This window comes from Acipenser ruthenus, chromosome 3, assembly GCF_902713425.1.
Source record: "Acipenser ruthenus chromosome 3, fAciRut3.2 maternal haplotype, whole genome shotgun sequence".
NCBI lineage: Eukaryota > Metazoa > Chordata > Actinopteri > Acipenseriformes > Acipenseridae > Acipenser > Acipenser ruthenus.
Genome location: NC_081191.1, coordinates 93,308,361 through 93,331,290, shown reverse-complemented (window position 1 = coordinate 93,331,290; position 22,930 = coordinate 93,308,361). Strand labels below are relative to the sequence as shown.

General features: G+C 38.1%; 1 protein-coding gene across 2 annotated transcripts in view; it reads right to left on the bottom strand.

Moving 5' to 3' along the window:
- Positions 1–233: 233 nt before the first annotated feature.
- Positions 234–22,930, bottom strand: part of LOC117394626 (sodium channel protein type 4 subunit alpha-like) — a 143,744-nt gene continuing 121,047 nt past the window's right edge. For both annotated transcript variants that reach the window (XM_059018847.1, XM_059018844.1), the window contains 7 exons: positions 17,550–17,672; positions 13,272–13,544; positions 11,880–11,933; positions 9,529–9,670; positions 9,252–9,352; positions 7,823–8,093; positions 234–7,678 (listed from right to left, as the gene is read on the bottom strand). In XM_059018847.1, coding sequence (XP_058874830.1) covers positions 6,447–7,678; positions 7,823–8,093; positions 9,252–9,352; positions 9,529–9,670; positions 11,880–11,933; positions 13,272–13,544; positions 17,550–17,672 — 2,196 coding nt within the window. In that variant the 3' untranslated portion in view covers positions 234–6,446. The remainder of the gene's footprint in view (positions 7,679–7,822; positions 8,094–9,251; positions 9,353–9,528; positions 9,671–11,879; positions 11,934–13,271; positions 13,545–17,549; positions 17,673–22,930) is intronic.

Genomic DNA, 22,930 nt, shown 5'->3' with positions numbered 1-22,930 from the left:
TCCAAAGGTATTTATTTAACCAGGATAGAACCTGAGATATACTTCTCATTTCAGGGGGGTCCTGGCAGGAGAAGGTGGCAAGAGATGACATTTACCTGTCCAGTACATGGAGGGCTGTCCCACTAAATTCCAACATGTTACAAATATGGGTGATGTGTCTTCCACTGTTTCAGACCACCACTTGTAAAAGGTTCATACTTTAAGAACATTGTATTTAAAATCAGTAGCTTACTACAATTGCTGTGTTTGATTTGATTTTATTACCTAAATGGGAAAGTAATATACAGGAAATAGATGCATACTATTTAAGGCCAGTATCTTAAATAGTTACAGCATGTGCGTCTTCAAACCAGGCACGCACTGTTGGAGTTAATGGTGTAATATCAGTTTCAACCTAGTCATCCAAAATCTAAACAATCTCAATTAGCATGCACATTCTTAGTATTACAACATAGGACACATTTCAAAAAGATTATTATGGAGTGTACAGTAGGTCCACCTTTTATTTAAATGTTCCTGTTACTTTGTAGAATAGGATTTGGGCTTACTTACAGAAGTAAGAATTATAACAGCCTAAAAAACCCCACAAACAATACCTTGAAAAAACAACGGCTCTGTAGAATCACCATGTACACACAATGTGTTCCCTGTTTTATACCAGCTGTATAGAACTGTATAAAGAAAACCTGCCTGTAAATACCATCGACAGGCAACACCTTCAAATGAATATGAGCATAATGTGAAGACAAAACAAAGCTGCTTAACTTCATAACCCTTTATACTGACTCTATGCTGCTTGGCAGACAGGATGCGTGTAAATAAGTCCCTTGTTTGGCCCACGGCTGACTGAAAGGAAATATCAGCAAAAAAAGGTGCAAAATCTGCCCTCTATCCTTGGAGGCTTATCTACAGCAATGTACCCTTAAGTCTCCAATTGCTGTGTATTTACATGTGTGCTTATTACACATCATCACAATGTTATTGTGCATAGTTACAATGTACTTAATGTGTCGATCTTTTTGCATGATATAACACTGACCCTAACCCTTTTTTTTTTATACAATTGTGCACTTACATATAATGTGCAAAATGATTTTCACATTAAGTGCATTGTAACTATGCGTAATAACATTGTAATTAAATATAAGTACACATATATTTACTAAGTAACTTCTCTGTAAATACACAGAAATTCGAGACACAGTGTAAAGTGTTACCTAGTCAAGTTTCAAGTAAAAGGCTACAGAAAAGACCTGCACACATGCATCAGCTTGGTATTTTATATGTGCATAAATATTTAATTTGTCAAGCCAGTTGTGGGCCAAAAAAAAGGCTTTATGTCCCGGATCCTTTTCTAGAAAAGCTGCTTGTAAACAAGTTTGTGGTGCAAGGACATGAGAGGCACTGTTTTTTGAGGGATAAATTAATTAATATACAGTAGATTTTACTATTGTCACAAAAATAAATGTACATTCTGAATACAGTATATTACAAATCTTTGCATATGTACTAGATTCAAATTAATTATACACAAATGAATCCTCGTCGATAATCTTTTTGCATGTGTTATTTGCCGTTGAACTTAAATGAGGATCATTTTCTATGTTTAGACACAACAAAGGATATGTATTAACATCATGGTGTCTATTACACTGATATAAACAGCAGTGGATCCAAATCCCACCACTGTGATCATTAATCTAACAGTGCTGGGAGTCTCTGTATTGTGTTTCAGTCTGAAACTCCACATTGAGGTCTGTATATAATGATAAGGATGATGTTCGCTAGAGCCGCAACCATTCAGATCAAGTGAATAGACCATATGTTTTCTTTTATTGCAACGTTGCATTACACTGACTTCTCCCACCCCTTCCAAAAATAAAAATAAAACAATGAACAAAAATAAACAAATAAATAGTGCCATAACTTGTTCTATCAGCAGCCTAGAATTGCAAGTTTTTTTTAAGATTTGAGCACTTTGCCTTTTTAGAACACACTGCCTTACGTTTCACGATCATCTAACCATACAGAAGGTCAATGGTCTTTGAGTCAACCCAGTTCTTGCATAGATTCTTCAGTCAAAACTCTACATGTTTTTGCAATATGTAAGCATTCTTTTATATTACTAATTGCACTTTGTTTGACGTTTGCTTTGACATGCTGCTTAGATGACTTCCCCTGTGGTCTCGCTACTTAGAAGACACATTAAAAAAAAGTAATTTGGGTTTTCTTTTAACAGGATATTGGTTATAACAGACTTCCACATTGTAGCTATTATTATTATTATTATTATTATTATTATTTATTTCTTAGCAGACGCCCTTATCCAGGGCGACTTACAATTGTTACAAGATATCACATTATACATTATTTCACATTATACAGATATCACATTATTTTTACATACAATTACCCATTTATACAGTTGGGTTTTTACTGGAGCAATCTAGGTAAAGTACCTTGCTCAAGGGTACAACAGCAGTGTCCCCCACTGGGGATTGAACCCACAACCCTCCGGTCAAGAGTCCAGAGCCCTAACCACTACTCCACACTGCTGCCCTAATTATAATATAATATATTGCTAAGTTTGGTTTATTTGTTTATTCTGGATTGGCTTTATTAGTAGCAAAGATGATTTGAATGGTTTGTTTACATGCTATTTCTGACACGTCATTGGAACCGCTGTTTAACAGTAACAGGCCTAAGGTTACTGGAAATACTAAATGCAGACACCTGTTAAAAAAAACAGGATATTTATGCCAGGCTGCCTTCAATTATTCAGAGTGCACAAAGATGAGTCTAATCCAAGGAACGTTGTTGAGCAACTACTGTAGCTGGGCATGAATCCTGACACCAACCACTTTTTACACTTGATTGCCACATAGTTGTGTATGGTGGATAACTGAAATAGCAACACTTCTGGATCCGCCCTCATAAACAAACCACTCTCAGTGAAGGAGTGAAGTGCTTAAATGTGAGTGGTACAGGCTTCCAGGGCTAGTCCCCTGTGAAAAGCATGGCACATTTTTACAAGTTCTGTGCCAGGGCTCCGTGGTTCCTGCAACAGAAATTCTTGAATTCTGCAATTGCCCTTTAAAAGGCCAGTACAGTTTATTAAAATTATTTGATCTTTTATGGGCTGTTTTAAAAGTGTATCACAGTATCTGCACTAGCCTATTGATCTTGAAACAACGAAGCACACAGCAGGTTAAATACACCAAACCTTTATCAAAACTGTACTAACTTGCATTAATTCTAAGAATATTATTATTATTATTATTAGTTTATTTAGCAGATGCCTTTATCCAAGGCGACTTACAGAGACTAGGGTGTGTGAACTATGCATCAGCTGCAGAGTCACTTACAATTACGTCTCACCCGAAAGACGGAGCACAAGGAGGTTAAGTGGCTTGCTCAAGGTCACACAATGAGTCAGTGGCTGAGGTGGGATTTGAACTGGGGACCTCCTGGTTACAAGCCCTTTTCTTTAACCACTGGACAACAGCCTCCTATATACTGTCAGCAGTACAGTAAATAAGATAGCTTTTAAAATCCTGGCCTTAATGCAGTATTATATCACATCCTGATGTAACTATCACTATTTAATCATATCCTGATGTAACTATCACTTATCTGCTGTATTATTGAATTGTGGTTTGTCACACTTGTACCTTGCTTGAACAAAAGTTATTGCATTCTTGCTCTTATTGTATTACTTGTATTGTAACACTTGAAATGTATTTGCTTATGATTGTAAGTCGCCCTGGATAAGGGCGTCTGCTAAGAAATAAATAATAATAATAATAATAATAATATATTAGTATTAACATTACTGCTGGGGAAAGGAAAGTCATCAAAAAGGAGCCTAGAAACAATAATGCAAGTATTTTGCTTAAAGTGTTCTGTATCATATCCTTCAAAATCTACTGTCTTATTCTACATACAATAGAAATAAAAAAAAAAAAAATAAACATGTGTTGCTGACTTGCTTTGTGTTGATCTGTTTAAACACTGGATTTGATCTTTGTATGTATCTGTTTAAGCAACGGATCTGATAAGCGACCGAGAGTAGGAGGTGTTGTTTCATGCAGACGTCTGCTTTTCATACAGAACATCTTGAGCCTGGGAGTTAAAGCACAGGTTTTTTTTTTTTACCAGGATTCTGCAGTACATCAATATTTGTGCATTGTGCACATTTGTAGTGTGATCATCGATCACGTTTTTTCATGGGGAGCTACAGGTCCTGATTGGGGGTTCAGGTTTTGAAATCGGTTGCCTCTGAATATCACAGTCTCAACTTTTTCAACAGCAGTGTTTTTGAATCTCCAGTGGTGGAAAAAGATAAATGGGTTTTGGTCATGAAGACCAACTGAAACCGAACAGTGGTGTCCTGCACATTCCATAAGGGAATTATTTCGGTAAAGAAGGGTTTTCACCCCAGCCCTCACCCCACTTGTCCTTCTTCAAACGTGATAAATAACTCTTTCCACCAAAAGGGAATTATTGATGCAAGGGCCTTTCCATCAGAAAGGAAAGCTGCGGGGATAGGTTTATAAATAATCCACAATGTCTGTGTGGTCGACCTGGAACAGTGATAATAAATTGTACAAAAGTTTTGTTTTTCTTTTTTTGGTAAATGCAGTGGTCTGGAATGGCTACCAGACCACCTAAAGAATCCTTGACAAAGCAGGCATAGATAAGACAAACATATGATGAAGCTATTGCTAGTTTAGACAGCCCTGAAGTCAATGAAGTTTCACTCACCCCTTGTGAATTATGACCACAAAAGTGGAGTTGCTTCATTTTTCTTTTATTATTATTAGTATTGCATTATCATCCTGGATTCATCATACATACCTTTAAAGCTTAGTTGGTCAGACTGGAATGCCAACCTTTATCATATCATATATATTTATATAATGTCATATTTTTTAATGTGTTATTATCCTCTTGACAATGGACATTTTTTCCTCTTTTCTCTAATTATTCTGGAAGCGTAAATCAACAAACAGTTCAAACAGCATTTCCTGTTTATGTCACTGCTTTGGATTCTAATTGTTTTCTTCATTCAGCATCATGCATATCATTTCTCAGAGAGCCTTGTAAAAGGTGCTTATTGTATTAGAGTGCTGTAATAACATGCAGTCTCTCTGGAAGCTTCCCATCCACACTAAACATACATCATGCATTCACCATGGTAAATCCATGGCTTTATGCCTTTTCATATTGGATAAACATGTGACCCATTAACTATTCAAAAGAAATCTGCATTACCAAAGCGCAGGAGAATAGGGCTTGATTGTCATGCTTACAGCTTCAAAAAACTATTCAGCACATGTGAATTCCCTGCAGATCGTCACAATGCATAGACATGTGACTGTAAAGCTTACCCAGTAACCCCAACCCACCATATACTGTACCTACAGCTAGGCACAAATGTTTTGCATCACCTCGAATTTTAGGATTGAGACATAATACAAAAAAAAAATCTCTCTCTCTCTCTGAACATAATTTAGATGTTTTATTTAACATCATGTAATCAAAGAAACTACAAAATGATATCGCAATTGGAAGCCATAATTGTAATACAATATTTCATGTTAGATTTATGGAAAACTACAAAGCAGTATGTAATTCAATATGTTAATGTAACATTATTCAGCAGGTTTAAATTGACTTTATGAAGCAAAATGTGTTGATTCTATAGGGTGATGCAAAACATTTGGATAGAGCTGTACACAGACAGATAAATACGTCTACACTGCCTGTTGAGGAATCTTGCTTTACGTAGGTACAAGGTTCGCTACCCAATGGAAAAAGACACAACCTTTCTATAAGTAGAAAAATATCAAATATAATAATAATTTTATGAAAGACCAATAATAACATATACAGTAAGCATTACATTTTGCTATAGAACTATATATATATATATATATATATATAGATAGATAGATAGATAGATAGATAGATAGATAGATAGATAGATAGATAGATAGATAGATAGATAGATAGATAAAATGTAAGGTCATACATTTTTATGTACCATTATAAGTAAGACCTTCAATGAATGCATACAGTCAGGCATTGTTTGTAAATAACTTGTATTTGTTTTGTTTTTTTCAGCCCAATAGATGATTATTACATCAGTGATATACTTGTAGTGACTCTGCACAGGTCCTTCATGCATATAAATATTAAGCATAGTTAACATAAGCAGGGTCAAAGGGTAGCTTCTGTGAAGACATTCCCTTCATTTATCCAACCAAGGTGGTTGACAAAAAAAGTTTTTAAATAATAATAATAATAATAATAATAATAATAATAATAATAATAATAAACTCTGCGGTTGTGTTTTGTAACTCAGTGTAGAACAAGACTAAGTCAGTGTCAGTTTAGTTATGTTACATTCGGTAAACATAATGTAAAGCAGTTCATAACCAGTGTTACAGAAAAGTCTCCCTGTCTCTGTCAATATGTGTGCAGGGTTCGCTGAGCCCAGTGTTTCTAGAATCTGTCACTAGCACTTGTAGAGGGTCATTAGCGACTTTGGTGACACTGTCATAAGATGGCGGAGAGGAGGTGGAGGACATAGTCTCGATCATTTCCAGCTGATGGCCATAGTTTTTATTTATGATGGATGCTATGAGACCTTCCTTCTCAGGAGCGTTCTCCACAGTAATGTTGCCATCACTAGATCTGTGGCGATACAGGAAGGATGCCTGCCTCATGGAGCGCCGGAGAAGGTGTCTCCTGTAGGCCCTCTGAATTATGATGGCCGACACCTCCTCCTGCTTCCGTCTGAGAGTGGTTGTGATGGGTTCATAGGAGATCTTTGAGGGATTGGCCATCATGAACTTCTCCTCCATCTGCTGCTTCAGAGCATCCATCTCTCCAGACTCCCCAAGAACCCTTTTGGTGAAAGCAAACAGAATGTCCAGGCAGTGGATTTTATCCCCACTGACCATGGGCAGGTCCATGGAGATCAGCTTTATTCTGTTGGGCTTGGCGATCCGCAACGGCTCCTGCAGGGCATCCGCAAAGTTGGCCAGCTTGCAGTACTCAATGAACTGCGTGGCTTCGGGATCGAACTTCTCCCAGACTTCGTAGAACATATCAAAGTCATCCTCGCCCAGAGGCTCCGTGCTTTCCTCCGTGGCTACACTGAAGTTCTCCAAGATGATAGCTATGTACATGTTGACGACGATGAGAAATGATATGATGATATAGCTGACAAAGAAGAAGATACCGACGGAGGGGTTCCCGCAGTTCCCCTTCACTGTACTTCCAGGGTGTTCAAAATTTGGGTCGCACTCTGGTTCGGTGTTCAAGATAGGGTTGAGGAGGCCATCCCACCCTGCCGAAGTGGTGATTTGGAAAAGACAGATCATGCTGTTACCAAATGTTTCGAAATTGAACATGTCATCAATCCCATAGTGCTTTTTCACGTAGGCAAAGTTAGCCATGCCGAAAATGGCATAGATGAACATGACAAGGAAAAGGAGAAGACCAATGTTGAACAAGGCAGGAAGAGACATCATTAAGGCAAAAAGCAGAGTTCTAATTCCTTTGGCTCCACGAATTAGTCGAAGGACACGTCCAATGCGTGCAAGTCGTATAACTCTAAATAACGTAGGCGACACAAAGTACTTTTCTATAAGGTCAGCAAGCACAAGTCCTGTAAAATAATACAAAAAGAGAGGAGTTAATTACAAGAATGGAAGTTTCTTGGCCTCCATGTTATTTTCTGTTTCTCTGGTGACATTCAGTCTGGAAGGAATCTATGTGCCCTTATGAATTACCATATTCCAGGTTTACCTACCCACAATGGAGAGGATGACCACCACGAAGTCAAAGATGTTCCACCCAATGGTGAAGTAGTAGCAGCGGAGAGCAATGAGCTTGAGGCAGCACTCCACACTGAAGATCACAATGAAGGCCACGTTGATGTAGTGAAGGATGTTCTCCATGTGTTTAGGCTGTTCATCTGTCTCCACCATCATGGTGACCATGTTCAGGCAGATTAGAATCATGATGAGGATGTCAAAGGCTTGCTTTGACACCATGTCGAAAACGAATCCTTGGAATTTGTTCTGAATGGCAAAGGAAACAAAACGGAAGCAAAGTGACCCTTATTTTCAATGCAAAGTTTGTAGCATGTACAATATATCTGTGGGACCATCTTCTGTGCATTTGCACAAGGCTGGCATCATGTCAACACATTTAGATGATGTAGAGTTGTTTCTGTTACAACCCAATTAAAAGCATTTCATACAGATATAACAATTGTTTCAGTCAATGTGTGTAGGGTTCAATTAGTCCAGTGTTTCTACAATCAGTCAGTAGCACAGAGTGAATATAATATGGTTAATTATTCTATGTGTCTGAGGCCTCATTTAATTCAATGTATTTTTAGCATAATATCATTTGGTGATATTAAGATGGAATATGGGCTTCATGAGTGCCCCCAAGGGGCAATTTATTTGTTTTTTATTTAGAGTGCCCAATTACTTTACCACCGATTTTCTCCCCCGTTTAGAATGTCCGATTATGTTCCCTCACCGCTGAAATTCCCCACAGAGCTCAGGGAACTGAAGGTCAGTGGGCGTCCAAGCCTCTTTACACTCAGGAACTCGAGAGTGGATGTCAGAGAGCTGTCTGGAAGACAAAGGCCAGCCCTGCAGGTGTCCGATTGAGCACACCAGGTGCCTGACCGGTATGGTAGACTGCAGCATAATGGGGAGAAACAGTCCTTGCCGGTTTTGCCTCCCTAACCCATGGGAGCACCACAGTCAATGCAACATTCTCTTTGTAATCCCCAGCAAAGACTGATGTGCACGGCCATGCTTTAACCAGTTGAGCCACTCTGGGACCCCGTCAATGGGCAATTTGTTACGGAATTTGTGTGTTCTGTGTTTACTTGTTCTGTGCCATGGAAGTAAAAACACTCTGTCTGAAAGTATGCAAGTGTGTTCACTCAAATATGGGGGGTGTCAATGGTGTTGAAATTGCATTCATATATTTGAACAGCAAAGTCAATAATGTTGAAACATATTCATGCACCTTAAACTACGGGCGTTTTAAACATGAACCCACGATTTGGATATTTCTACAGCATGCAGTACTGTGTCCAGGGGGTGTTGTGCTTTGTCTGGATGAGCAGAGCTGTATTTTTGGATTGAGTGTGTTTAAATGAGATATGATTATGGAAAACCAAGATCACATGGAAACTGAAACCATTATGTTCTTACCTGTGGCCTTGGAATGGGCTTCTGGGGTTTTTTGGATCCAAGCTTTTTCATTGCATTGTAGTACTTTTTCTGTTCTTCAGTCATAAAAATATCCTGTCCACCTAAGTAAACAGGGAAATTCTTACTGTTATTTTGACCTAGTGGTTATGTTGATAACTAAACATATACAATTAAAAACACAGGGAAAGATATATTGTAGAAATAGTGCTACATCCCATGAATAGAACTGCTTCTGCAAAGCTTTTCCATCAGAGAAAGAATAATCCCATCTGTATACTTATCTTTCTTTTTTGCTGGTTAAAGTTGTCAATAATCACACCTATAAACAGGTTCAAGGTGAAGAAAGACCCAAAGATGATGAAGACTACAAAATAAAGGTACATGTACAGGTTGATTTCCTTAATTGGCTGGGCTTCTACCTGTAGGAAAGGAAGAAAACGCACGTGTTTACTTTTTTAGGCATACCATTTTTTTTTTTTTTGACAAACCCACCAAATGTGATATTTGTGAAAACATGAATATTAATCCCAGAACTACTAGGTATGCATTATGAAGTGAAGTTTAGGGAAGTTAAATGTATTGATCTATTTTACTGAATCCCATGTTCTGTTATGAAAGTACATGTTTGCAGTATCATATGCTTCTTTCGAAACTGCACTTTTGATGCCTCTATAGTGAATGCAAGTGTAACAAGCTGGAGGCTGGGCGAGAACCAGCGACCTGCACACAGCAAGCGAGCATCTTAACCACAATGCAAAAGAGCCAGGTTCCTCTGCATTCATGGTTTTAGAGCTTTTAACCTCCTCTTATCTTCCCCACTGGGAACAGGACAGAATCTGTAACCGCAGTGTATCACACAGCACTGCCCGTTACATAAACACACACATCAAATCTCATCTCACTGACAGGGGACACAATCTATAACAGCAGTGTATCACACAGCCCTGCCTGTTACATAAACAAACACATCAAATCTCATCAAACCGACAGGGGACACAATCTATAACAGCAGTGTATCACACAGCCCTGCCTGTTACATAAACACACACATCAAATCTCATCAAACCGACAGGGGACACAATCTATAACAGCAGTGTATCACACAGCCCTGCCTGTTACATAAACACACACATCAAATCTCATCAAACCGACAGGGGACACAATCTATAACAGCAGTGTATCACACAGCCCTGCCTGTTACATAAACACACACATCAAATCTCATCTCACTGACAGGGGACACAATCTATAACAGCAGTGTATCACACAGCCCTGCCTGTTACATAAACATACACATCAAATCTCATCAAACCGACAGGGGACACAATCTATAACAGCAGTGTATCACACAGCCCTGCCTGTTACATAAACATACACATCAAATCTCATCTCACTGACAGGGGACACAATCTATAACAGCAGTGTATCACACAGCCCTGCCTGTTACATAAACACACACATCAAATCTCATCAAACCGACAGGGGACACAATCTATAACAGCAGTGTATCACACAGCCCTGCCTGTTACATAAACATACACATCAAATCTCATCTCACTGACAGGGGACACAATCTATAACAGCAGTGTATCACACAGCCCTGCCTGTTACATAAACATACACATCAAATCTCATCTCACTGACAGGGGACACAATCTATAACAGCAGTGTATCACACAGCCCTGCCTGTTACATAAACACCCACATCAAATCTCATCAAACCGACAGGGGACACAATCTATAACAGCAGTGTATCACACAGTCCTGCCTGTTACATAAACACACACATCAAATCTCATCAAACCGACAGGAGACACCATCTGTAACAGCAGTGTATCACACAGCCCTGCCTGTTACATAAACACATATGTTTAGATGCAACCAATTTTCTTACTGTATGTAAGTGGTTCATTTGGATTGGTAAACCTGATGTGCATCCTTTGACATCCAATCACAAGAGAAGATGTAAGACTTTATTCATTTCCTTTCACTTTAACATTTGCAAATTATAAAAGAAGACTTTCATGACATGCAATTTTCTGCTGCATCAACAGGCAAATGAGCTTGTAGTTCTTAGAGATGGCAGCGATATCATATACTGTACTGGTTTTTTGGGCTATCATTTCAGTAATGAAAAGAGTTATATTAATGTATCCACTCAAAGCCTTAATGATATGTAGGAAATATGACATGCAATCATTTAACACGAGTGTGGAAGGGTTAACCCTTTAAGGTACAAGGGACATGTGTGTCCCACAAAAACAAAATGATGCTAACTTTCTTATTTTCGCAACGAGACGTCCGAAACAGGGTTTAAAATATACTGACAAGTTAGATCTAGTCATCCAAATGGTCAGTTTCCTCCTTGTGATACTTTCACTCTCAAAAGTTTTTTTTTAGAAGAAACTGTTTGAACAACCGCTCAATTCCTTGTGTTAAAAGACAAAGGGAATTACACGAAAGGGAGCAGCTGTCTCTTCAAAAGTAAAGTGCAACAACCCAAAACTTGCCATGCTAATCCACATGAGTATCATCCCGTATTAGGTATTGAGTATCAGGAATCTACTCCTGGGTGCGTCTGGAATTCTGATGAAGTGTTGTGCATCACTTTCTTTCAGGAATACTTACACCACGTGAATCCACTGCTGCATACATTATTTCCATCCAGCCTTTGAATGTTGCCTTGGAAAAGGAAACACAAAAAATAGACATTTCAGAATTTACAAGTACTTAAAAAAAAAAACGAAAAAAAACTACAACTTCAATGTCAAGCGTTTCCACTATAAAGCCATTTTCAAGCGCAACAACACATTCCAGGGAGCCATGTTGTTAAAGGTAACTGCCCCCGAGCCGTCTGCATAGCTCCAGTTTACTGGAGGTGACATTGGCATATGTAGAGTTGCTAAGGCAACTCTGCTTTGCATTTGTCCTAGAACGTTGAATGATAAAGCATGTGCTAGAAAGAAACATGATAAACAGTTAACCACAGTAACTTTATAAAGGAGAGTATGTTGTGGTCGGTCTGCCCTGAGTGAAGTACCAGCTGAATAATTAATTTCTATTGTGAAGTACTAGCTGAATAATGAATTTCTATTGCTGAGAATTATAATTAGTAAGATAGCAGAAACACACTGTAGTCACGTAGGCTCTGAGCTACTAGTGTATAAACACTAGGCATAGAGGAGACAGACAGAGAAGCTCCCAGTACCTCCAGATCATCAAGAACATTGGTGTATCAAGCTGAGGTTCTCTCCAGGAGCTGAGGTTATCTGGTCAATTGTCTGTCTCTGTTAATACTAGTGGCATATATTATATCTGAACAATAACATTCAGTGCAGAATGTAATGTGGGTATTTGGAACTAATAAATGATAAAGTGTTGAAATTTGAAACATGGTCTGGTCTCATCCACATTGCGTAGTTCATTCCATGTAAAACCTTACATTGCTTATATCACACCCTTAGAAACAATAACCTCTGTGGGAGAGTATTTACCACATCGTTCATAAATGTTGCTGCTTGTGATCGTCAGATGGAAGGGTTAAAATACCAGTTTTTAAATTAATAATTCTACCGGAATATCTAAAAAAAGAAATGTGAATGAAAGAAGTGAATGAAAGAGGTATTTTTTTCCTTCAAGAACTGTGGTTTATCACATGCTAACACTATAGTTAGCCTTTCCCTGTGTTGCTGTTAATTGTAGGCTTTTTGTGAATGACTAGTGACTGGCTATTTCTAGATGGAAATGAAAGGTCTGTATTGAGTGGAGTCAGACAGGGTTGATTGGAACAGAGCTGAGTGACCTGTTGCTAGGATACACAATGCCTAGAAATAGCAAGAGACTGAGAAGATTTTTACTGTCACATAGCAGCAGTTTAAATAAAATAAACTGGGTTACTTGTGTAACTAAAATATTAGGATATTTGGTGTGTGTGTGTGTGTGTGTGTGTGTGTGTGTGTGTGTGTGTGCGTATGTGTGTGTCTGTATATACACATATATATATATATATATAGTACTTACAACTTGCAGGAGGGCCAGGTACCCAGCGCCAACATTGTCGAAGTTCACTTTCACTCTGGTCCAGTAGGTGGCGTTTCCAAAGGTGTCGCATTCTGTTTTGTTATTTATCTCAGAAGCATTGAAGATGTATAGGTCTGTGCTATTTACACACCTTCCAAACTTGCCTGCAAATAAGTTCACCCCCATTATGCTAAAAATCAACCAGAAGATCAGGCAGACCAGAAGCACGTTCATGATAGAAGGGATAGCACCAACGAGTGCGTTCACCACCACCTGCATTGAAGGAGAATATACCAAGAGGGAATAGTTTAGAAGCCAGGCAAAAACACAACTGTCATTAATCTTCACAACACCCGCATTGTACACTGCTGACAACTGTTATATAAGCGCAGGGTAGCACTTTACATTAAGGGTCTCTTATTACTGTGTATTTACACAGTACTTACTTAGTAAATACATGTGTACTTACATGTAATCACAATGTTATTCTTCATAGTTACAATGTACGTAATGTATAAATCTTTTTGCACGATATTTGTAAGTATATAATTGTATCAGAACGGGGTTATGGTTAGGTTACACTCTCCTCCCAGTTTCTCAGAATAGGGCTTTTCCAGACTGGGTATACAATAGGCTGAGTTTGTTTGGGGTAATGCCCTGCTCCTGGTGAATAGCTTCCAGCTTGGCATTACATTAGCTTCTTCAAGATCTTATTGGCTGCTGATTTGACCTATATTGGAATGTGACCTGGAAAATTAAAAAGACCCTTGATTCTTAATGTTTTATCATGAGTTGTATCTTTACCAGCACAGTGGCTTAAAACTTGCTGGAACCTCCTGATCTGTGGAGGTCTCCTAACCATGTGCTGAGCAGGCTTTGATTCTGATTAGCTTCGTAGCTCTGGCAGGGTCAGAACCCAAGAGGCTCAAATCTACTCTGCAGCATTCAGCTGACTTTAGGATGTGCATGAGAAGCCTTCACCCAAAATTAACTGCAAGGAGAGCTTATCAATGTGGGCTTTTTCATAAAACAGTCAGAATTCAAAACTGGATCATTATATATCATAATATATCACAAAATTGTATCATGGTCCTTTTAGACATGTAATACAATTTTGTATCCATCAACATACATGCTTTTATATTCCTGTGTTGTTTATTATTAAAATACTTATGGATAAATGAAGAGGGCACAGCTACTACTCATAACTTCTGGGCTACATTATGCTGGACAGCAGGTAAAGGGTTAAAATGATCGGCTTCATAAAAACCCTAGTTTACAAATAAACATGCCCATGATAAGCTTTATATACTTCTGTGTTCAAATAATGTGTCAGGATACAAAATATTGCAGCATTAAATACATTATTATTTATCGATGACTCTTGAAAAAGACAAAGGGCCAGATAGTCAAAAGAGATGTGAGTTCCGAAGGGCAGTTGCAGGGATTTCTACCCCTGAAATTCTGCCTTCAGAAAGAAGTTGAGCTGTGACTAAAATTGAAAATGGGAGCTGGGGGAGAAAGGTCCTGTTTAGATTAATTGAAATGTATTTATTTCTGCAGCCTTGCGATATTAGCAATTCCCCGCAACTCTTTTGAGTTTCACAGACTTGTGAATATATACAAGATATTCACAATATAAGTTACATACATTCTCCAATTCTTTCAATATCTGGCCCTAAATCTATACTATAGAGGTGTGCTGAGTTAATGATTATATCTATTATACCTATTATTTTGCATATCTAACACATGGAAGTTTATGAAAAGCAAAAGGCACTATGCATCATTCTGTCTTTAATCATCGCTGTAATTGTTACTGCTAAATCAATCAGCTGGCACACCTCTTCATTATATTTCAATTATTACACAAATACACAGATAATACTGACAGGGGCAGTGGGTTTTAATGCAGATGTTTTTCAGTTACATTTGTAAGCATACTTTTCTCCAGCATATATGGAAATCAATGCTGCAAAAAATAATGTTTTGTCTGCCTTATTATGGCATAGATGTTCTGAGGGATTAAAAGCAAGCTTTAATACTGATAGTAAGGTTCAGGCATTTCAAATTCAGATACTATTCCAGGGGATAATAAAGGACATACAGTAAAGGCATTTTTTGGTGGACACACATTTTGGTGGTTACATAACATCATGTGACAGGACAAAAAATGATTTTTTTTTTTGGTGTGCGAAATGAAAAGTTATCAAAAAAAAAAACATTAACAAGCACTGTGCCACAGTAACATGTGTTGTAAGTTTTATTTTCCTTTTTCAGAAAGTGGTGCAAAATATCTGGACCATTGTATAAAATAATAATGGAGAAAGAAATATAATGAAGTATACTGTAAATTACTGAACAGAAGGCAACAGTTGTAAAAGTGAAGAAAATGACTATAAATGGAATAGAAAAGTGTGTGCATTTTAAGTGTACATTGTCTTAAACACATTGTGCTGTTCTGAGAGGATTGTAATGAACTTAAAAAGGCAAATACAACAAGACACCCAAGTGTCTGAAGTCCTTGCCAGTCTAATAGTTTTTTTAACGGCATATCTTTTCTAGCAATTATCAAAATGCACACACCATCGGCAGTGCCTGTTAAACCCTCCCCCAACACAAGTCAGTGGCAGGGGGACAGGTTAATGGTTACACTCGGGTGTACCGCTTGTACTTGGAGATGTTTGAGAGCTGTATTGAGGCCACGTGGTGCTTCAATCTTCACCAGTACTGTATGTGAGGATGTGGCGACTGTACAATTAGACCTTAACACTAAGATGACATCTATGTTAAACAAACTTCAATATGTTAAATACACTGTGCTATAACAGTGATTGTTTGTGCAAACTAATGAACTAATGAATTTATGAAAAAAATATTGGATGATAAAAATATTTATTTTAATAAGTTTACTGTTACATAATACAAATAAAGGTTGATAAATGTGGGTATATGCTGGGCATTAAATTATTACTGGTGTAATAACTCAAAATTCATAAGAATGGGGGAAAGCATATGGCAAGAACTTACATTAAATCAGCAGACTTTTGTAGAACTGTGTTATATACTGTAACAGCACTGTAACAGCAGGCTAAAATTGGACTTTCAGGAAATACATGATGATGTTTAAGGCTGTATTTTGTTCACAGTTATCACAGATTTCACTTAAAAATAAATACAACGGGTCCCAGAGTGGCTCACCCAGTTAAAGCACTGCCGCTGGGAGCCATACAGTTTGGACGGCGCCAGTTTGCGTCCCGGCTGTGCAAAGAGGCCGAACTTTGTTGGGGACCCCGAAGGGGGCGTCACATTGGCTCTGACGCTCCCAGGGGTGGGGGATGGGAAACTGTGCATCCTCATCGCGCAACAGCGAACCCTACTGGCCAGACACCGAGCACATTCAGAGTAGATAAGAAGCAGGGCTGGTCTCTGTTCTCTGAGATCAGTAGCCCACCCACCTCTGCTCTGGATTGCTCGGCGTAAAAGCGATTTTGGCTTTAGGCTTGTGAGATCGGAGGACGCTCACACACCCTCAGAACATGTGTGCTGTGTGGGGACCCGCTGCGGTGAAAAAACATAATTGGACATTCCAAATTGAGGGAAAATACAAAAAAAATAATAATTGGTCACTCTAAATTAATTATTATTATTTTTTAATTAATAAATACAGCAAACGTTTACCTTATTGATGCACTACCTGTTATACTGCACTTAGGAACCTGGCAGCCAGTTTAGTTTGCATAGAGCTGCACGATTTATTTAAAATGTCTAAAAAAAGACACCAGTTGCATGAAAGTTCGGAAATATTTCTGTTAAAAATCGCTCTGTCCAGTACAAGAAGGGGACATTTCTTGTGTCTGTTATTATTTTTACATTTATTTGTGCTTTTATTTTGTTTGATAATTCACTGATGGTGAAAAAAGGTGGACAATAAAAAATGAAATATTCTACAATTCAGCATTTACTGTTTTTCAGGTAAGAATTTAAACATTTAGCATTTGTTATATAATAACTCTTGAGAAAATGATCAATTTTGAATGTGACGATAAATATTATGTTTAATTGTGAAATATCTTTAAATGTATATTTTCAGACCATGAAATGCCGTAAATAAGCCATTTTTTTACTGTGAAAAAATACAGCCCTAAGCAATTGGCCCTTGGCCATTTCAATCCAACTTTGAACACTATGAACAGAGAGAGTGGACCTGTGTAAACATGTCTTACCCTCATTGAACACTATGAACAGAGAGTGTGGACCTGTGTAAACATCTCTTACCCTCATGCCTTCGAATCGGGACAAGGCTCTTAATGGTCTCAAAGCTCGGAGAGTCCTAAGAGATTTAATGGCTGCGAAGTCCGAGTATCCCAGGGTGCTAGCTACAAGGCTTATTAAAGAGACCTACATGGAGACACAAGAGCAAGAGCCCAGACTGTTAGGAGGGATCCACAATCTGCTATTACTGCTCCACGGCACCTTTACAAGAAAGCAAATACACACCAAACCTGCTGAAAGAGATTGGGTGTGTTAGTTATGCACCTGGGTGACTTTCTGTATGGCATTTCTATAAGAGAAGGAGAAAAGAAAACGTGAATGTTGTATTTGGTTGAAACCTTGAGCCTTAACCCAAAACTGCACATGATTTTCCCCTTTCAGGTGCCCATGTGTTTTTTGCAGATCAAACGCATTCAAATCTAAATGGTAACCTGACCCAACTACAAACCTTCAGACGGAACTCAAATGACTAACAATCAAGCAGTTTTTTTGCGGGTTGGATAAAGAGTTAATCTCTGAGTTAATCTGGAGTTTGTCTTGGTTTTGCTTTAATAATCTATGTGTGGCTATATTGGTCAAAGCCTAAAGCCACTCATACATTGCATTCAATACAGCTGAATGGGTGAAAACACAGCCATTAACTGTGAGGGCACCTTGCAAGTTCAACATGTTTGCAAACAAGGCTACCTGCCATTGAAGACAAACAGGAAGACCCACACCACAACAACCAGCCACTTCACAGGGACTCAGCCCAGTCACCCCAATCATGTTATTATGCATAGTTACAATGTACTCAAGGTGTCAATCTTTTTGCACCATAACCCTATCCCTAACCTTACCCCTATCCCTAACCCTAACCCTAACCCTAAACCCCCTCATCATGCAAACTATAATGGGTTAAGACTCTGTTTCTACCAAATTATTGTCCTTTTTTTCTTCAAATCTGAGGAAGGAAAAATAAGCAAAGTCTGTGAAAAACACACACATGAAGTATACATGATTGTTAAAAGTCACCCTTACCCTCATGCCTGCAAATTTGGAGAGTGCTCGTAGAGGCCTCAGTGCCCTAAGTGTCCTGAGAGTTTTCATGGTGCCAAAATTGTCATAATTGAGAATGGTAGCCATGTGGCACAGGAGAGATATCTGTGCGGATTAAATTAGGTTTTACATTAATAGGGTTGCAGTTACAGAATCTTTCCGGACAGCGAGGGAGGCCTTGTAGTTAAATGGTCTGTGCTGCAGTCCGTGCCCAAACTTTAATATATTGTCTCATCCATGTAATTTAACCTCCTTGCCCACCACAGTCTAAGAACTCAATTGAAGAATGGGTCTGCATTAAAAGACAAAGGGCCAGATATTTAAAAGGGCAGTTGCAGGGATTTTCAATTCTGCCTTAAGAAAAAGTGATCAGTTTTATAAACACCTTGTACACAAATAAACATCCCCTCATACGTTTTAAAGACTTCTGTGTTCAGATAATGTGTCAAGATACAAAATATTTCAGCATTAAGTATATTATTATTTATCAGTGACACTTGAAAAAGACAAATGGCCAGATATTCAAAAGGGAATGCGAGTTTGGCAAGGGCAAAAACTGCTCAGACAGGTCACTAAACAGTGTGAAACGTCTTGAAAACTGTACCACATGATTACTCAGCCTCTATATATTGGGCCTGGATAAAGTCTGGGAAAATAATGCAAATGATGCTGTCAAACATAATTCCCTACATTTTATATAAGGAAACTATTATTAGCTTGTTATTGTTTGGTAGAAAATATGAACAGAAACTAGGTTGTAAGCAAACTTTGGCAGTATCTGGTTATATGTGATTAATTAATATATATATATATATATATATATATATATATATATATATATATATATATATATATATATATATATATATATATTAGTGGCCCTCAGAAGTGATGTTGGATTTCTTTGTTGAACCTTACCACCTTACAATTGTATACAGTGCCCTCCGAAAGTATTGGGACAGCGAGGTCTAACCTGTTATTTTTGCTTTACAGTAAAGCAATTTTTATTTGTGATCATGAGAGTAATATGAAAGTACAATAATATATGTTTTATTTTTGGGTAATTCCATGCATACATTTGATCACATTAGAACAAAAACATACTTTGTGTTCAACCCACTTATTTCAAGTGACCATAAGTATTGGGAGGCATTCACTTTAAGTAACTTTCAGGGTGTAAAAGTCAGTATTTGGTTGCATATCCCTTTGAGGCAATAACTGCATAAAGTCTGCGACCCATTGAACTCACCAAACTCTTTGTGTAATCATTTGAGATGCTTTGCCAAGCCTTTGCTGCAGCCATTTTGAGTTCTTGTCTATTCTTAGGGTGTTCTGACTTCAATTTTTTCTTCAGCATGTAAGATGCATGCTCAGTTGGATTCAAATCTAGATATTGACTTGGCCAGTCTAAGATTTTCCACTTTTTTCTCCTGATGGTGGTTGCATTGGCCGTATGTTTTGGGTCATTGTCATGCTGCATGGTGAAGCGCTGCCCAATAAGTATTGAAGCATTTTCTTCTACATAAGCAGACAAAATGTTTCTGTAAATTTCAGAATTCATTCTGCTGTTGTCATCATTAGTTACATCATCAATAAAGACGAGTGAGCCAGTTCCAGAGGAGGCCATGCATGCCCAGGCCATGACATTACCTCCACCATTCTTAACAGATGAGGTGGTGTTCTTTGGAGCATCTGCAGTTCCTTTCTTTCTCCACACTTTAACCTTTTCATCACTTTGGTAAAGGTTTATCTTGGTCTCATCTGGCCATAAAACTTTGTTCCAAAACTCTCCTGGCTCATCTTTGTACTTCCAAGCAAATTCTAATGTGGCTTTTCTGTTCTTGGTGCTGAGGAGAGGTTTACATCTTGCGGTGTAGCCTTTGTACTTCTGCTGTCTCAGTCTTCTGTGAACTGTAGATTTTGATACCTTCACCCCTGCACTCTGGAGGTTGTTGGTGATTTCACTGACAGTTGTTTTAGGGTTTTCCTTGACAGCTCTGATAATTTTTCTGTCATCAACTGCAGATGTTGTTCTTGCCCGACCCAGTCTTGGCTGATTGGTAATTATACCTGTGGTGTCTTTCTTCTTCAGTATATTCCAAATTGTTGATTTCGCTATGCCCAATTTCTGTCCTATGGATCTGAATAAGTTTTTCTTTTCTTTCATCTTCAACATTGCCTGCTTTTCTTTAACAGAAAGTTCTTTGGTCTTCATATTGATTTTTGACTACGGACTCCAAACACTGATGTCAAAGCGAGACAGGTTGATAGGATGTTCACAGCTCTTTTATGAGTGCCTAATTACCCAACAACAAACACCTGACCAACAAGAGACACCTGTCAGCCAATTGTCCCAATACTTTTGCTCCTTCAAAATAAAGAGGTTCAACACTATCAATTTGGTTAATTGACCCAAGAGGGTAGAACTGAATTGACTTTATTAAAGATAAAACACTTAGGAGTTGTACTTATCAGTCATGATTTTTTTCAGGAGAAGTGATTATTATTATTAGAGTTCATAGTGAAAATCCCAGTTTAGACTTCACTGTACCAATACTTTTGGAAGGCACTGTATGTTTCCGGGGTTTTTTTTTAATGGTGCGTAGCGTTAAATGGAAATGTTTATCTACTGAAAAATGTGGGCTACCAAAATTTGTGGTGGGCTACCATAGTTTAACTTTTGGTAGCCCATTGGTCTACCACACATAATAGTGATTTATCCACCCCTGATATTAGGAATGCATATTAGACCGCAAAAACCGGTCCACTATCAGGTTCAGCCCTGTACCGCGGTATGTATCGCACCGTCATTGGAGAGTCAAAAAAATCGGACTGGACTTCAACATCTGCGGTCCATGGCGTTTTTTCTCTACTGAAGTGGTCAGCGTGGCCGTAAATCCCAGATCAGGCTCCCCAAGCTGGTTAATGGCTCAGGACTCTGTTTGTCAGTCTAAAAAGAGCTTCAGGTGTCTGTGATACTGCCGGTGTTGTAACCAATTCAGTACCCCCTCAGAAATCTGTATCCCCTGGCACATTGCGCATGCGTAAAATGAGATCGTCCCACAGGCACATCTAATTTTTCTTTTGATCGTGTCTGAGGTAAAATATGAGTGATGTGCACTCGAACAGTTGTCGGCTGCATTTTGCATATACATTAGGCATGCGGACCGGACCAGGTCTACCTGTTTATAAACGATTGTGCCGATTTCAAAGCAGCCTATTTTTTATATAATTTTTGGATTTCAAAACTCGAAAGTTAAAAGTAAATGATCACGAAAGTTTTCACGAATGTTGTTGCTCTGTGGTTTGTGCTGTTATGTCTGGAATAAACAGGAGTTGTGTAAATGATATTAAAAATGCGTAATGTATTACATATAACGTTATTGTTTACAGACCTTTGTTTATATATTTATTTTATATACAGTACACAAACAAGTTTGGTATTGACAGTGAGAAACACAGGGGATACCAAATTAGACAGCTGACAATATCTTAGCCTACAGCTCTATTATTTTGTATCCCCTGTGCATTTCAGGCAGTGGGGCTCCTAGAAATGTCAAACTTGCACAGTGTGTACCTGTGCCCCATTACCACACACAAAGGGTTTGATTGATATTGGGTGTATATACAGTGAGAAACACAGGGAATACCAAATTAGACAGCTGACAATATCTTAGTCTATGACTTTCTGTTCATTGATGCTTTAATGTTCTGCTATTTTAAATGTTATTCTATCCTGTTCATTTTCTTGATAGAGAATAACTTATTAAAATATTGTATCATTTAAAAAGATAACTGCTTGAGGGTAAACACTGTCCCATGTCGCATGGGAAAGAGAATTTAAAAGATCACATGACATGTTCACAGGCTCTGGTTTATTACATGACAATATATACAATCCACATGTTGTTTGTTGTGTTGTATACGGTCATAACTTCTCATTAAAGCCTCTGTGGGATTTGGCTTTGTATGTATTGAGTTTTTTTTTTTTTTTTTAATTGTACAACCTTTAAAAAGTTAATACTTTAAGTCCTAGGAGATGCAGTGTTTCCTTCATTGCACGTTCCAATCTTTTTAAAACCGAGAGAAAAAAAAGCTTGCTGGCCCAGTGTTTGTGCGATGTACCGGACTTTCTTAAGGTGTACCGGACTTCCATAGATTTGGATCGGACCCCTCACGGAACCTGGTCCGGTCTGCATGCCTAATGTATATGTATATATTTGTTTTGTATGTATGTATATATATATATAGATAGATAGATATATATATAGATAGATAGATAGATATTATTTAGTTACTGGTGTTTACATTATATATTCTTGAACTGTTTTCATCTGACATGTTTG